This window comes from Thamnophis elegans, chromosome 9 (assembly GCF_009769535.1).
Source record: "Thamnophis elegans isolate rThaEle1 chromosome 9, rThaEle1.pri, whole genome shotgun sequence".
Taxonomy (NCBI): Eukaryota; Metazoa; Chordata; class Lepidosauria; order Squamata; family Colubridae; genus Thamnophis; species Thamnophis elegans.
The window spans coordinates 24,983,214-24,998,892 of NC_045549.1; the positions used below are offsets into that span (position 1 = coordinate 24,983,214).

The 15,679-nt window shown below is 45.5% G+C and overlaps 1 protein-coding gene across 3 annotated transcripts in view; it reads left to right on the top strand.

Annotated features, from left to right (window-relative positions):
- MCUB (mitochondrial calcium uniporter dominant negative subunit beta) overlaps positions 1-15,679 on the top strand; it is a 60,089-nt gene that overhangs the window by 43,846 nt on the left and 564 nt on the right. For all 3 annotated transcript variants that reach the window (XM_032224014.1, XM_032224016.1, XM_032224015.1), the window contains 4 exons: positions 3,810-3,914; positions 4,150-4,310; positions 12,876-13,079; positions 14,633-14,749. In XM_032224014.1, coding sequence (XP_032079905.1) covers positions 3,810-3,914; positions 4,150-4,310; positions 12,876-13,079; positions 14,633-14,749 — 587 coding nt within the window. The remainder of the gene's footprint in view (positions 1-3,809; positions 3,915-4,149; positions 4,311-12,875; positions 13,080-14,632; positions 14,750-15,679) is intronic.

The following is a 15,679-nucleotide window of genomic DNA, read 5'->3' on the forward strand; positions in this document are numbered from 1 at the left end:
CAGGGCACCCACTAAAATGTATCTGCTTCAACCCTCACTGTTGCTAGTTTTTTCTTCACTTTCTTTCCATTTTTCACCCTTTCACTGACTCACCACTAGGAGAAAAAAGGGAGTGCATGAAATAAGTGGGAGCTCTGAATAAGACAGTGGAAGGAAATCTACAAGTGGCAAAAAAACCTCACTCAGGAACATGTGCGTTTAATGTTAGATGAAATTTAACTTCTTAACTTTGTATGTTATAGATATAATAATAGACCACATTATAGTGTTTATTACAGAACATTTGTTAGGCAGGAAAATATATTAAATAAGAATATTAGCAATTTATCCTGAAGAAATTAAACAGAATTCGTATGCAGTTATTATTGATTTAACTTTGTTTCATTTTTCTTTTGGGATTAAATGAGACAAATGCTTGCTGTCAAAACAAAGATAAAAAATTTAGGACCCTGCATACTTAGTTTTTATCTCTTTTTCACTCAAGTTTTATCCACTGTAGAGTGGGTAGAGTAGAGATTAGCTAAAAACAGGTCTATGACTTCAGTCTTCAAGTTCCTAACTTGAATCCAAATGTCTAATTCCAGGCAGAAAATGCTCATTTGCACATTTGCAGGTACAGATGGTAAAGAGAACAGGCAATTTTCAAATCAATACTAGTAGTCTTCAACTTACAATCACAACTGGGATAGGAAAATTTGTTAAATGGTGCAATCATTAAATAAGACATCACATGACCATAACTTTCAACCTTCTCTGATTCCTTCCCCATTGGTTTTGCTTGCCAAAAGCTGCCTGGGAGGATGGCAAACAATAATCATGTGAATGATTATGAGTGTTACCAAGCACTCAGTTCACAATCATATGACTGTGAGACGCTACCAAAGTCATAAATGTGAGGACCAGTTGTAAGTCACTTTCACAGCATTGTTGTAACTTCAAGCGATCACTAAATAAAAGCAGAGCACTTACATTTAATTTTTAGGGATGCAAAAATAACTCGGTAGCGCAGAACATATTTTATGGAAGTGTGAAAAAAGTTCCAAGCAAAAAAAAACCCAAAATAACTCTGTTCCATTTGTTTGTACTTCAAATAAAGCAGAAGTGTTTTGTCCCTAAAAACATACTAGTGTGGCTTGTCCAAGATCAAAAGACAAATTCCAGTGTAGGCAGACTTCTGTACTCCAGGCTGTCTTCAAGGTTCTTCAGTTGTTTAGCTCCTCCATAGACTCAATCCACCTACTTACTGGATACTTGAATAGCAGTTAGTTATCATCCAAAACCATTAAATGTGTGTCTTTTGGATAGCAATAGCAATAGCAATAGCAGTAGACTTATATACCGCTTCATAGGCCTTTCAGGCCTCTCTAAGCGGTTTACAGAGTCAGCATATTGCCCCCAACAATCTGGGTCCTCATTTTACCCACCTCGGAAGGATGGAAGGCTGAGTCAACCCTGAGCCGGTGAGATTTGAACCTCTGACCTGCTGATCTAGCAGTAGCCTGCAGTGCTGCATTTAACCACTGCGCCACCTTGGCTCTTTAGCTGGATCTAGGGACACATGGCTGAAAACATAACTGCACTTTTTCTCTGCAAAACATCTTTTTGAGCAGAAAAAAAGGCTATGTTAAATTGGATTCTGTCTCTGTTTAGAAAAGTCCTTGAAAAAACTCCAGAAGAACTTAGATTCTGAAGATAGTAGATATTTGGCAGACCAACTTCACATTGACATTTGTGCACTGAAACCAATTGGTGGCAAGCAAATCTTGTGCTTGCTATCCTGTATTGTCCAGAGTGAAGCAGAACATCATTACCAATTGCAATTTCTTGGTAGAGAGAATTCTAGATGATAAACTCTGAAATGTCCATGAGAGGAGCTGGAAGCGCCTTGGTAGGTGGTTTCTACACGAATATAATAATAGCCAGAAGAAAGTGAGAATGCGGATCTCCTATTTTCAGCAGCTGGTATTTAGGCTAACTAAACTTGTTGGGATTTCCCCTTATTATCTCTCTTGCCCATCTTGTTCCATCTGCATTGAACAAGAAAGTGTTCATCAACCTGAACAAGAAAGTGTTCTCCAGGGTAGGTGGCATGTTGATAAGCCTTGTGCATGCTTGGATACGGATTTTACAGAGCAACTTATCTTCAAAGAAGGGCTTCCCTTGATGCAATCCCCTAACTTGTATTAGAAGTCTAGCCTCTTATCTCACCTTCCGGATCACTGGCACCCATTACTCACATATAGCTAATGAAAGGCAAGACCTCTAAGGTTATCTGCTTGGGTAGAAGCAGAATCACTGACTCACCTGAACCACGCTGGGTTGATTCATTAGTTCACATCATTTGAATGATGGGGATTGGAGCACCCACGACTGTACCACTTGCATCACAGTGGAATACAACTTCCTCTGTAGTCTCACTCTGATGGTTCTTGGATTACAGACATCACATGCTGCATTCTCTACATGAAAGCAGTTCTAGGCAGCAGACCAGAGGCCCAGTGGAGGAAGATTCAAGTTTTATGCCAATGGGATATCATCAATACACGACATGTCAAGTGAGGGGCTTTTATCCCAAGCTTTTTAGATATTATGCCTACTCATGAATTATTTTGCATGTGTATCTTATACAGTGCTAGATATCTCCAATTAAAAGATTAAATTGCAAATGGTCGGGAAAAGACTCCTAATAGACGGTCACTTGCACCGAGAAACTAAAAATAAAGAAAACTGGACAATTAGTCTATGTTTGAAAGTTTCCTATATTCAAAATGTTGAGTAAAGTTCAGTGTCCATATATTTTCAAGATTCCCCTTATGACACTGGTTGGCAAGAAAGATCTGAATGCATAAAATAATTCTGCACACTATTGTTTTTCTTTGCTTTTCCAAATATTTCTTTCTTATCCTTCAAGACTGTCTGGGAAAAACCCTCAATTGTTGGGCTTCCTCCCCTTAACCAATTTTCTGTTCTGTAGCATCCACTGAAGTTAATCCTTCCAACATGGATGTGCAATACAGTTGGGCATTTTTTCCTTCAGCTTCAGTTTCATAACTCTTTTTTTAACTGTGGTTTCTGCATGGAATTGGTGAGGACAGACTGATGAGATTCCTTCATAGAAGCAATATTAAAACACCTAAATTAAATAGCATTTTAAAAGAACATTAACAGTTGATTATGATACGGCAACTTTCAAGTTGGCTTAGAAGTTGAAAGTCCCAAGTTTTACTCAAACTGCATAAATTCTTATTATTATTATACCACAAGGAAAAAGTTAAGTTTTCTTTCAGTAACCTGGAGCAGAGAAACCAAAATGGGTGATAACATAAAGGACCTAAAGTTGAACTCATTCCTCTTATTCTGTGAAGTCAATGCATATGTATATACTATCAGAAAGTCTATTGGTCTTGGAAGAAAGGTGCAATTAATGAAATCCATCATATTATGGATTTCATTAATCATATGGCTGGCATAAAAGCCAATTAATCCAGTAAACAATGCCATAGGGAAGATTACTTAAGAGTGGGGATCCCCAAACCTTGATCTGCAGTCTGATACCGATCCGCAGACCATTGGGAACCAGGTTGCACAAGTGGCAGATGAGTGTGCAAAGTTCCAGTTGCGCAAGTGGGGGGCGCGTGAGGCCAAAACCATAGTCTCCCACCTGCTGCCACCGCTACCAGGCCATGAAGCTGGAAAGATTGGGTACCGCTGGCTTACAGCACTGACTCCAATGAGCATAGTAAGATAATTTAAAACAAATCTATGTAGCCTTTTATTACTTTGACTGAAATGCCTTTTCTCTCCTGCAGATGGCAGCAGGATTTCAAATGCGGTGTCAATGGATATTCTGCTAATGAATGATTTTAAACTCATTGTCAACAATGCAGAATATAGTGTACATCCACCACTGAAAGGTACATAACTTCATGACCATCCGGAAATGGAATCTTTAATGGTTATCAGACTATTCAAAATTAAAATCCAGTGAAAGCTAAGCATCTACTCAGAAATTAATTCCACTTTATTTACTGGGATCTCACTTGAAAGAGAAATTGTATAGGATACGCAGAGAGAAAGTTCCCTGCACATTTTCTGAGCGTATGGATGCTTATAGTAATTGTAATGACACAAGCTTCACTCTTCTTTCAGATAAAATGAGCAAAGAGCATGCCACAGAGCTAGATGACATCAAGTCAACAGTCCATAAGTTATTTGTAGCCCTTCACTTAGAAGAGCACCAGACAAGAAAAGAGAAAGAGCTAATGCAAAAAATGGAACTTCTGAAGGAAAAACTGCTCCCTTTAGAAGAGGTTTGGAAAATTCTTTAATAAATTCAGTCCTGTGGAAATTGATAATCAGCAAGTTAAATCTTGAACCTGTCCTGTTTCATGAAAACCTAAATCTGAATGTTGATTATTGGTAGTTCACTTCCTTCTATTCGGGACATAGCATATAAGCGATTCTTGAGCAGGGTCCACAGTATTGTCTGGGATTCAGCACATCCTCTTCACGACCTGTTTTCCTTGTTACCTTCTGGGAGGAGGTTTCGTGGTATCCAAAGCAGAATATCTAGATTCAGTCACTCCTCTTTCCTCTCCTTCTTTCTCTTCTATTTCTCCTCTCCCTTTTCCAGAAGGGAGTTATAACACGTGGGTTATTCTCAAAGCCTGATTGGTCCAAAGACTGAGAGAAAACGCTTAAATACTGGTGCCTTCCAGTCCTATCCCAGTTTCCTCTCAGTCTTTTCTGGTCCAAGAATTGTTGAGAATTACTGGTAGGATTACTTTATTCAATTTGGTCTCATTTGGTTTAATTGGGCATTTTAAAAGGTTTCTAAATTACTAAATTCAGCAGCTGCGGCCCCAAGGGACAGTTTACTGCCCCGGGCGGTGGGGGAGGGCCCTGTGGGGCATGCTGCCTCCCCCCCCGCAGGCCCAGAGTCTCAGCCCGTCCCCGGGTGCGGGGGTGCCAGCTCTCTTTTCAGCTACTGGAGAGGCTGCCTTCTCTCTTAAATAGCCAGGAGATGCAGCAGCAGCGCCATGAGGCGCGTGTGAGCCGCTTGCGGAGCCGCCGTTTGATTCGGGCGGCTGCCGCGTTCTCTTTTCGGCTCGGACCGCTACGAGCGTTCCTGGGGGAGGTGGAGCGTGCCTGGGAGCCGCGTGGCCTCCCCCGTCCTTGCCTGCCTCAGCACGGCCCTTCGGCAGGCCGTCGGAGCCGCAAGATCGAAAATGAACGTTCCGACGGCCATGTTGGCTCGGTCGCCATGTGCGCGAGGATCGGGCCTCGACCCAGGTCCATTGCGGCTGGTGCGGTCTCTTCCTTTGGCATGGCAGGCAGCAGTGAAAGCAGGCCCAGGTCCCGGTGGGGCCTACAGTGGCTTGGAATCCTCCATTCCTTCCGGCTGGACGCGTAAGTGGGGAAATGGAGGGGGGCTTGGAGTTTCCCCAGGGCCAGGTGGCAGACCTGGCGGCAGGTGAGAAAGCCCTTGCAGGGGGAGGGGGAGGGTGTTCCCCCCCCCATGTCTTCCTCTGCCCTGAAGTCCTTCTCGTGGGAGCGGGTCAGGGGCTGCATTGTGCGGGAACAGTGTTTTGTGGCTCAGAGGTTTTCACATTGCATTAACAGTAAGGGTATGGCTAGCTGATGAGAGCTAAATGGATTGAAATAGATCTGTACTAGTCTCCCTTTATTTATTTATCAGCACAAATACAACTATATATATATATATATATATATGTATGTATGTATGTATGTATGTATGTATGTATGTATATATATATATATATATATATATATATATATATATATATATATATATATATATATATATATATATATATATATATATATATATATATATGTACAAATGCACTTTTACAACTGTACTTAATTCAATGCCAGTAAGGGATGACTAGCGGATGAGAGCTTAAGGGCTTGCAATATTAGTCTTCCTTTGTTTTCCTTTGTTTTCCTTTGCTACTGGCGCCCGGGGGTTCTACCCGGGCCTACTCTGGGTTGGCTCTGCCTTCCTCCTTCAGAGGTTAGCCATTTGGGAACTGTTTTTCTGTGGGGCCCAACAGAGGGCCGTGCACCTCTCTGGGGACATGCATCAGATCTACATGTATGAGCCTTTGGCCTTTATCCCAGGGTCTGGGGTTGGTCCCGCCTCAGGTCTTTTTTCCCCAATTCACTCCTAGGGGTTGGTTTTTTTCTGCCCTGGGGTTCCCAGGCAGGTTTCCCCTTCCTCCAGGTAGAGTGGGGTCCCTCTCTCCCTCCCCCACTCAGGGGATCCAGGGGGGGGGTGAGTCGGGGGTCTTAACCCGTGCGCAGGTTGGCTCTCCCGGGGCCTGGTTCTGCCTATGGTGGCACGGAGGATTGGATTGTTCTCCGCCCCTTCCAGACATGGAGGTCTGGGCCGCGCCCAATGTTGGGCTATGTTCCCCCCTACTTGGTCAGCGGTGAATATTAAAGATAAGATAAAATAAAATAAATTAAAATAAAATAAAATAAAATAAAATGAAAAAAAAAAAGCTATTTCTATTGAGGCCAGAGGTTCTATCCTGGCCTGCTTAGATCTGTAAACATTTCATTCTTGGTGACGGAGGTGTGGCCCCCTGGATGGGCCCATTTCTCGGGGCGTCCTGGCTCAGACAGTTTGCTATGCCCTGGGGCTAAGCTCGGTGCATGGCTAGGTGGGAGGGGTCCTTGATTCCTCCACCTAGGGATCCTGGCATGACCACGTTTCTGCCATGGCCATGGTCTGGAAAGAGATCTCGGCTCCTCCCTTGGCACGGAGGCGCTGACTCTACAGTGGACACCTTCCTCCGACTTCTGCTCTGGAGGCTTGGGCCACTGGCTATAGAGTAATCTGGGCCCTTGCCTGGGCGGTTCAGTTGCCGTCCGTCACCACCTGGTGGCTGCCCTGGTTTCATTGGGCGTGCTGAGCTTCTTAGATGTCCTCCCGTTTGCCATGTGACCTTGGCAGCGCCGGGAGCGCATTCACATTCCAGGCTAGCGTCGCTGCCTGGATCTCTTCTGGCTCAAGGCGGCCCGCCTGTTCCTCCCTGGGGCGACCGGGGCTCGCTCACGTTTGCGTCCAGGTCACTGACCACCTCGGTCATGCCGCCCGGGCTCCGGTGATGACATCAATGGCTGGGGCCGGCTCGGGCCACCGACCCTGGGCGGCCATACCATGCGAGGGGCCTGGTCCCTTGGGGGGGGAGACCCTCGTCCCGGTCCAAGGGTGGAGACACGGGACAGTTCGTCCACTCGTAGCCGCTGAGGCTCTAAGTCTCATTCTTGTCATAGTACCAGTATGGGTTCCGTTTATGTCATTAATCTTGCGCTCTTCTATTGTTAGCAGTTCCCCAGCTCATCCCTCCGGAGCGGATACGGCTCCCTCCTCCAGTCCAGGTGGTTCAATCACAAGGGGGGGAGCGCCCCTTACCCTGAGGGAAGGGGCTTGACCTCGGGTCGTCCCTTCGGAGGCCATCATCCTGCTAGGCGAGTCCTTAGGGTGGTCGGTGTCGGACGCTTGGACACGGGCCTCTGCTTGCCTCGCTCCCGCGTTGGTTCGCTCCACCCCGCCGGCTCTCTTCGGGGTTCCCTCCGGCTTGGTGCCTGGGGGGGGGCGCTACCTGGGAGTCAGGCCATTGCCCTTCTCCTCGGCCCTCAGGCGATGCAGGTGGTTCCTCTGGATGCCCGGGGCCTGGAACGCCTCTCCCACCTGCCCGTGCTGCGAACGGGTGGCTAGACGGCGTAGTGGGCCCTCACACATCTGCACTGCTATGATGCACAGGCGAGGAGAGCATCCTCCTCCTTTCCATCCTTCGGGGCATCGGGCAGGAGGCTCCTTGGCTTCGGTGGCTCTCTCAGGGGCCTATCTTCGTTACGCGACTCGGCCCGGTCATCGCAGGTTCCTGGGGTCCCCCCACAGAGCCTTCCCTCTGGACTGGGCTCCGCCCTCCGGACCTACGCGAAGGCCCTGACGCCCCGGGGGGCTCGTCCGTGCCCCATCCTGGGGGCTCCGATTCCTTGACGGGGCTAGCCTATTCAGGTCTTCGGATATTTGGCGCCCGTTTTGGAAGCCTCGGAGTCTCGTCTTTTCCTTGGCGGGCTTCCCCAGCGACCGCCTCTCCCCTTCCACATGCCTGGCGTCGGTCATAGGCTCCATGTCGGGGGAGGGGGTGAGTCTGTCCAGGGAGCCCCGCTACAGCCTACATCTGCTGGCGGAGGGCCTTAGATGAGGTCGTTTGGTTTCAATCTCCCTCTATCAGGTTTTTGGGCGAATCGTTTCTTGCGCAGGGATAGTCCCGCACGCCGGACCCTTGGACTCTCCGGGGGAACCTCGTCCTGTTCAGGGGGACGACGGTACACTCTTCTGCGGGACCTCCGCCTCCCGGGGGTAACCCGGGTCTCGCTGTGGTGGGTCTGCCCCGGCCACTCGGCGGGACTTCTAATTCGAGGGGCAGACAGAGTGTACGTCATCACGGACGCGGACCTGTCGGGGGAGGCCCCGGTGGGCTCCCGGTTCGCTCAAGGCAGGTGGTCACGTTCGGGTCTTACCCCTCGTCTCTGGGATGGCACTAGTGCCGGCACGCAGGGCTCCGCGCTCCCTCGGGCCCCAGTGCTGGGGCATCGCGTGCCTTCCCGTTGGACACGGTGACCGTTGAGGCTCACTTCTGTCAGGGGGGGACCTTCTCCGGCCCTCTGCCAGGCTGCTCTGGTCCTGGACACCTGGGCGGTGGGGCCCGGTTGCCCTCGGAGCCGAGATTCTCCCCGGGCTCCCCTGCCTCCTGGCAGCTCGGCGGCATCGGGCGGCCCTTACCAGGGGTGCGGGCCTACGGCACTCCCTGGGTGTCTACTCGCTCGCCCGCGTGTTCCATTCCTCCCCGGGGTGTCACCCATTTCCTGTCCTGGTCTGTGGAGGGCGCGAGCGCCCTCGAGAGGAGGTGACCTGCGGGCCTTCGGTAATGGTTCCCCCCTTCCCCCTGATTCTGGGTCTCCCCGTAGGGGGATGGCATGGGGGCCCCAATTGTGGGGGTAGGCCCTTATGACCTAGGGACCTTGGTTCGCGGACCTCGTCCGGCTGTCGGTGGCCCTCCGTGGAGGCTCCCGCGGGAGGGGTTGGCCTGGCGGCGGGGGGGGTCCTGCTTCGCCCAGCCCCTGGAGTTGCATCTGTCCCGTGACTCTTGTCCGGCAGCTATTGGGGGCTGGCCTGGTCTCTGGGGTCCCTCGCGACTTGGGATGCCTGGGCGCCTTACAGCCCGCGGCTGTTCTTCCACCTGGGTGTCGTCCGGTGGGGTTTCCGCCTGGCTTCACCCGGCAGGGCACCTTTCCCCCTAACGTCAAGAATTTTCTGAAGGAGGGACCTGACGTCGGACCTCCACAAGAGTTGCACCGCCTAGTGGCGGTTTTGTTTCGGCCCTGGAGGGGGTGGGGTTCTTTTTGCCCTCTCAGGTCCCCTTGATCAAGCTTCACGGTAGGGGGCGGCTTCTGGGGTCTCCCTCTGTCCGCGGGTTCCCCGTGTGTTCTTCCCCTGGTGCTCAGGGCTTGAAGGGGGCCCCTTTCAAATCTCTTCGGGGGTTCGTCTGCAGGCTCCCTTGTGGCGGTTGTCTCCGTCCGGTGTACATGGAGTGGGCACCCTGTTCTGAGGTCGCCCCCATCATCTCTGCAGGGCGGGGCGATGCTTCGCCTTGCTCGTACCTTCTTCCCGTAGGTAGCCTCTTCCCTTCGTTAGGCTCAGGAGTTCATCCGGCTCGGCCAGGCCCGGGCCCGTTCCTAGGATGGGGGGGACTCTGGCATCGATCGGACGTGCACCGCGCCCTGCGGTTCCATCTCCGGCGAACCGAGGGGTCCGTAGGTCGATTCCTTGTAGGCTTATTCTCCCAGCTGGGGGTCGCTGGGTTCGAGTGTGTCTTCAGCTACCATTGGCGTCGGCTGCGTCGGGCCATTGCAGAAGCTTGCGGAGATTCAGGTCGACGGGCCGGTCCCGTCGGAGTTCACGGCCCAGTCTATTAGGAGCACCACGAGCGCGGCCTCGGGGGCCGCGGGGTGCCCGTTGGGGCCGTCTGTCACGCGGCCACTTGATTGACTGGCGTCTTCCTCCGACGTTTTGGTCTGGAGGCCTTCACGGATGCGAGTGTGTCCTTGGTGGTAGGTTCCACTGGGGTGGCGGTTGAGGCTCCCCTTGGGCCCTAGTGGTTCTCGTTCTCCCTCCCTGGGACTGTAGCTTGGGTATGTCCCACGTGTGACCATTCCCTCCCCCTCTTCTGAAAAAAGGACGTTGGTCTTACCTGAACGTCTATTTTCAGAAGGGGGAGGGAATGGTCACAACCCGCCCTGAGACCTTTCTGTCGGGGCCAAGGGGAGGGCCCGGGTGGTTCCCGGGGGTTTTGTTTTGTGTTTGTTTTTTGTCGTTTCAGTTCTACCGTTCGCCTTCGAAGAAACTGGGATAGGACTGGAAGGCACCAGTATTTAAGCGTTTTCTCTCAGTCTTTGGACCAATCAGGCTTTGAGAATAACCCACGTGTGACCATTCCCTCCCCCTTCTGAAAATAGACGTTCAGGTAAAACCAACGTCCTTTCTATTTCCCTCTCTCCTCTCTTCCTTCTTGCCTCTACCTTTCTCCTTTCCACTCTCTCCAATTAATTTACATGGTGTATTCCAGCATCTGAGCACACTTCATTTAATATTGGCTGGTATTGATAACTACATTCCAATAAACATCTTTCATATTTATAATTTTGCCTACATCCTCTTTTTAGTGGTATATGTATTTCAAAATTCCATTATTTGATCTACCCCCCAAAAAAGCCTATTTTTTGGACAAAGTGTGAGGTGGATTCCTGCTAAACGTATACTAATTTTACATAATTATATGTCATTAAGCACCCCGAATTTTTAACTCTCATTAGTGCTTCAGTTAACTATTCTGCTTGGGCATATTTTTGATTCCCTCTCCATTTTTCATTTTATATTAATAAAAAAGTTTTTAAACATCCTATAAGCATCCTCATATGATAACAGCATTGTATTTAATTATATACATATTATTTATCTATATCCAAATAATCATTTTTTATTTCTGTTACTGCGTAGTATGTAGTGTAGCAAATGTATCAGACTGCCTTTAATTTTCTTTTTTATTTAAATAATGTACATCTCCCTTGCATTTTAATAAATTCTACCAATCTTCCCTGATCTATTAATTTATATTCAATTATCATTGTTAACATCTCAAATTTCTCTCCCCTTAAAAAGAGAAAAGGGAGGAGGGGAGGTCTACCTGTTCAATTAATCACACTTGTTCCTGTGAATATTACATACTTATTATTTATCTATAACCAAATAGTCATTTCTTATTCCTCTGTTACTTCATAATATGCAATATAGCAAATGTATCAGGCTGCATTTAATTTTCTTTTGGTTGAAATCTTTACTGCGTCATACCTATTATTCAATTCAGTCACTGCATAAAATACAACAGGTAATGTACCTCTCCCTTATATTCTACACATAAATATCAACCAACTCAAATATGTTAATTTGTATTTGATTATCTTTCTATTGCCATCTTTATTTATTACAACCTTATCTGCTAATTTTTAACTGTTATCTAAAATAACAATCCCTGTGTCACAGATATCTTCTCCACTTAAGAGGAAAAAAACCTACCAGTTCTGTTAACCACACTTATTTCCTGTAAATATCATTACTAATGTTATCTATATATATATAATTCCCTTCTTCCTCTCTCCTGTCAACTTTTTCTTTCCTTATCCTTTCCACTTCTTTCTAGTGAGCCTTTTTATCCCAGTCTCTAAACTACTACTTCTTTTTCTTCTTACCCTTTCTGTATCCTCCCTTCCAAATCTTTTTTATCCCTTTTTGCTGTGCCATTCGGTGTGCACTCATCAAAGTTTTCGTTTGTCTCTTCACCCTATGTCCCTTTTTTTCTTTTATTATTAAGCTTTTTCCCCGTGATGTGTTTCCGTTCTTCTTTCTTCTCTGTATCTTTCTGATTGTTTCCCTTTCTTTCTTTCTTACTCCCTTTTCCTTTCTTTGTTAGGACATGCTCCTCCTTTTCCATTTTTCCTGTTACACACCAAGCCCCATGATGTCATTTATCTGTTTTGTTTTTGTCTTCCCTTCTAATACTTTTTCTGTCTTTTCAGCTTTAATGATTCCCGCATATTTCTCATCTCACATATTCCTTCCAGTTCCCAACGTTCCATAATTCCCAATTAACGATTTGCAGCTTTCCCCCTTTAAATTTATATCTTAGTTCGTTACAATTTAAAACCCACTATTTCTTCTTATATATCAGTTTTAGTCCAGTTTAGATGTTCCAGTTCCGCTCCAACAAAACAGAAAATTCCCCCTTTCTTCCACGGTTACAGAGGGACAAAGACAAAGAACCTGTGCAAACAGCCCCTCCCTAGTAGTTCTCACCATGCCACGTCGCCTCAAAGCAGGTGTTTTAAGTTTCACTTTCTCTGTTTCTCGCCACAGAGTTTAATTTTTAATGTGTGCCCACAATGAAAAAAAAAGTTATCTATCTTAACTAATAGCTGCATTTTTCTAATTGAGATCTACAGAGAATAGCATTATTCTAAACCAGTGCTCGGATGTCTATCCAAGAGTATCTAGAAAAAACAAAGTTGCATCACAGGTCATGTTCTGAAGTAGTTGCTATTGGTATTAGAATTGAATTTATATGTGAAGCTTTATGCTTAAGAAACCATTCGAATGTATTGGGATGAACTTCAGATTCCAGTTGGGAGTATCAGTTTGAATACAGCAGTTCTAAATACTACATTTGAGAGGAGCATAATTGAACACTGTGGAATGTAACGCAGCTTTTTTTTGTTCCTAGATGAAGGCTAGAATTGCAGCAGATATTGATGGAAAGACTTCTCGCCTTCTTTGGATTGGTTTGGCCTTAATGTCTACTCAGGGGGGAGCCCTGGCTTGGCTCACCTGGTGGGTCTACTCATGGGACATTATGGAACCTGTTACTTACTTTATCACTTACGGAAGTGCCATGGCATTCTATGCGTACTTTGTACTTACTAAGCAGGTAAGGAGGTGATACATACAAACAAAAATCGGTTGCGACTGCTTGAAATTTGAAACATATATACTTACGTGCACAAGGCTTTGAAGTGTTATGCTAAGTATCCTTAACTTTTCCTTTGAGAGCAGTTGGAGGGTGTTTGTTTCAAAAGTTCTGCAAATTGTTCAGAGTTGATCAGTAAAGATTCCAATGCTTCAGATTGTGCAAGTCTGAAACAAATCACCTGCTGTTTATTATAATGTAGCACCTACCTACAGTAATGCAGTTTATGTATCTTGTGGATGTGGTGCAGGAAGGAGTGATTATCTTAGTCTCTTCAGTTGTTCTTCTTTTTTAATTAGAATTAATTAGAATTAATTAATAATACAAAGACATATCAGTCCTTATTCGATTATCTGGGGACACTAATGCTTTAAAGAAAAATAGGCTGCATCAAACAAAAGTCCTGCTATCCCTCTTCCCATTTCCTTCCATGTAAAAATCGCTTCTTCTGTAGTAATCATAATTTGAGGCGATGTCCAGGGCTGGGATTCTACCGGTTCGGGCAAATCGGTAGCTCTGATGATCAGCTGGGAGCAAACCGTTCGCTCCAACAATCAGCTGGGCCCCCCCACCTGCCCCTGCATTTTACTGACCTAGTATATCCTCTCAGCTGAATCGCACGGTAGAGCAGATTGCATCCCCTTAGCTGTTTTCCTCCCCAGCAGTAATGCATAAGGTAAGCTTTCTCAAAACTGTGTATGCAGTGCGTGCCAAGTGCATGTGTGAAGCGTGCGATCACCGAACTGGTTGTTAAACCAGTAGGATCCCACCACTGGCTATGTCAGCCTTACCGTGTAGATCAGACAGGAAACAAAACCAGGTAAATTAATTCTACATTATAAAGCAATATTAATAGAATCTTGCAAACCTGCAAGTAAAATTTCCTGGCTCCTTTGCAACCTAATAAACTAGGGAGGGCGTCTTCTGAGCCTCTTGTAATGCACATTATAGAGCTGAGGGCTCTGCTCTCTCTTATCTGATCATTCCCTAGGGAGCTTCTCTTCGCTCTGTCTCCCAAGATCCTTCACACATTGCCATTACATATTGCCATATCTTGAAAACAATGTTTTCTAGTATTCAAGATATGTTAATTGGAAATAAGGGTTATTTCTACAGAAACCCGATCAAGCAAATCAAACCTTAGTAAATCCTAAGAAACCCTTTCTAAAATTTTGAGATACTAGTATTGAGATATAGTTGAAGTAGAACCCCATAAAATAACATTTGTTACAAAACACTTTGTGTAACCAAGTTTATAGCCTTGTTGAACGCAATTAGAATTTGGTTTATTACGTATCATGATTAAAACCTGGTTTAATGAAATATACAGATCCACTTAACGCCTCACGTGTTTCATTTTAAATCCAGGACTGAGCTTGAAAGAGATTTTGTATTCTGCAGTCTTCTATGTGTGAGCCGGGGAAATTTCCTGTATGGTTTATCAATATTCAACCATACAGGAAATCTTATTGAATTAATTTTCTTGGTTTTTTTTTTTTACTTGTCATTTTAAGGATTATATTTACCCAGATGCTCGAGACAGGCAATTCCTTCACTATTTTCACCGGAAAGCTAAAAGCCAGAACTTCAATATGATTCTGTATAACAAGTTAAAAGAGGACCTGGAAGAGGTAATTTAATCACATAGATTGCTCTGTCTATCTGCGCTTCAGTATGTTTTGAAAGTCAATTATTTGCAACTACTACTGGCAGTTTTATTTCCCTTTCTTGTGTACAGAAAGCAGTTCAATCTTCTGAAAAGTAAGTTTTTAAATGCATGTTCCTAGTCCTCCAGAAAAAAGGAAAGGAATCATGTTACGTTGTGGGAATCCTCCTAGATCTATCTGTTATAGCAGCTGCAATTAGTGTACTGGGGATGAAAATTTGAAATCTTATAGATTATCTGCTTTGCTGCCTGCAAAAGTGAATAGGATAGTTTAGTATATTGTAAGATGAACCTGCCAATTTACTCAGATCTTCCAATTGATGAAGGATGGCTTGGAGAGGAGCCAGTTACAACATTTGTTCACAAAAAGCAGTTACTAAGCCCAGAAATGGTAATCTAGCCAAAGTGTTACGTCTGTCTTGCACAGATTAATTCAGCTGCTAATAACTGTAGTCAAGGTACCTTTTTCAGGCAGAGAAAATGCTATCCCATGACACAAAGCACATTTACCCTGTGTCAGGACCTGGGAAACAACTGTACATTTAATGCAAAATGATTACAAATGCACAGGTTCTCTTGCTTCCTCAGCACATTCATTCAATGTATATACTTTTGTATAATCATTTTCTTTCTGTTTCCTTTTATTCACTTTTTAAAATATTTTGAAACACCCTAGAGGTAGAGGTAGTTATAGATATATATATATATATAATCATGAGTAACTATCATATTGCATATTGCAAACCCAATTCAGCATTTTCAATTGATTACAATTCAGTTAATTCTTTCCTATGTTTCTACTTTAGTGAAGAATAGGTCATTGGATATGTATTCTGGCTAAGTAGGTCCAGCATCCATAGATACAAATAAAATGTATGGAAAAGTTTATTTCAGA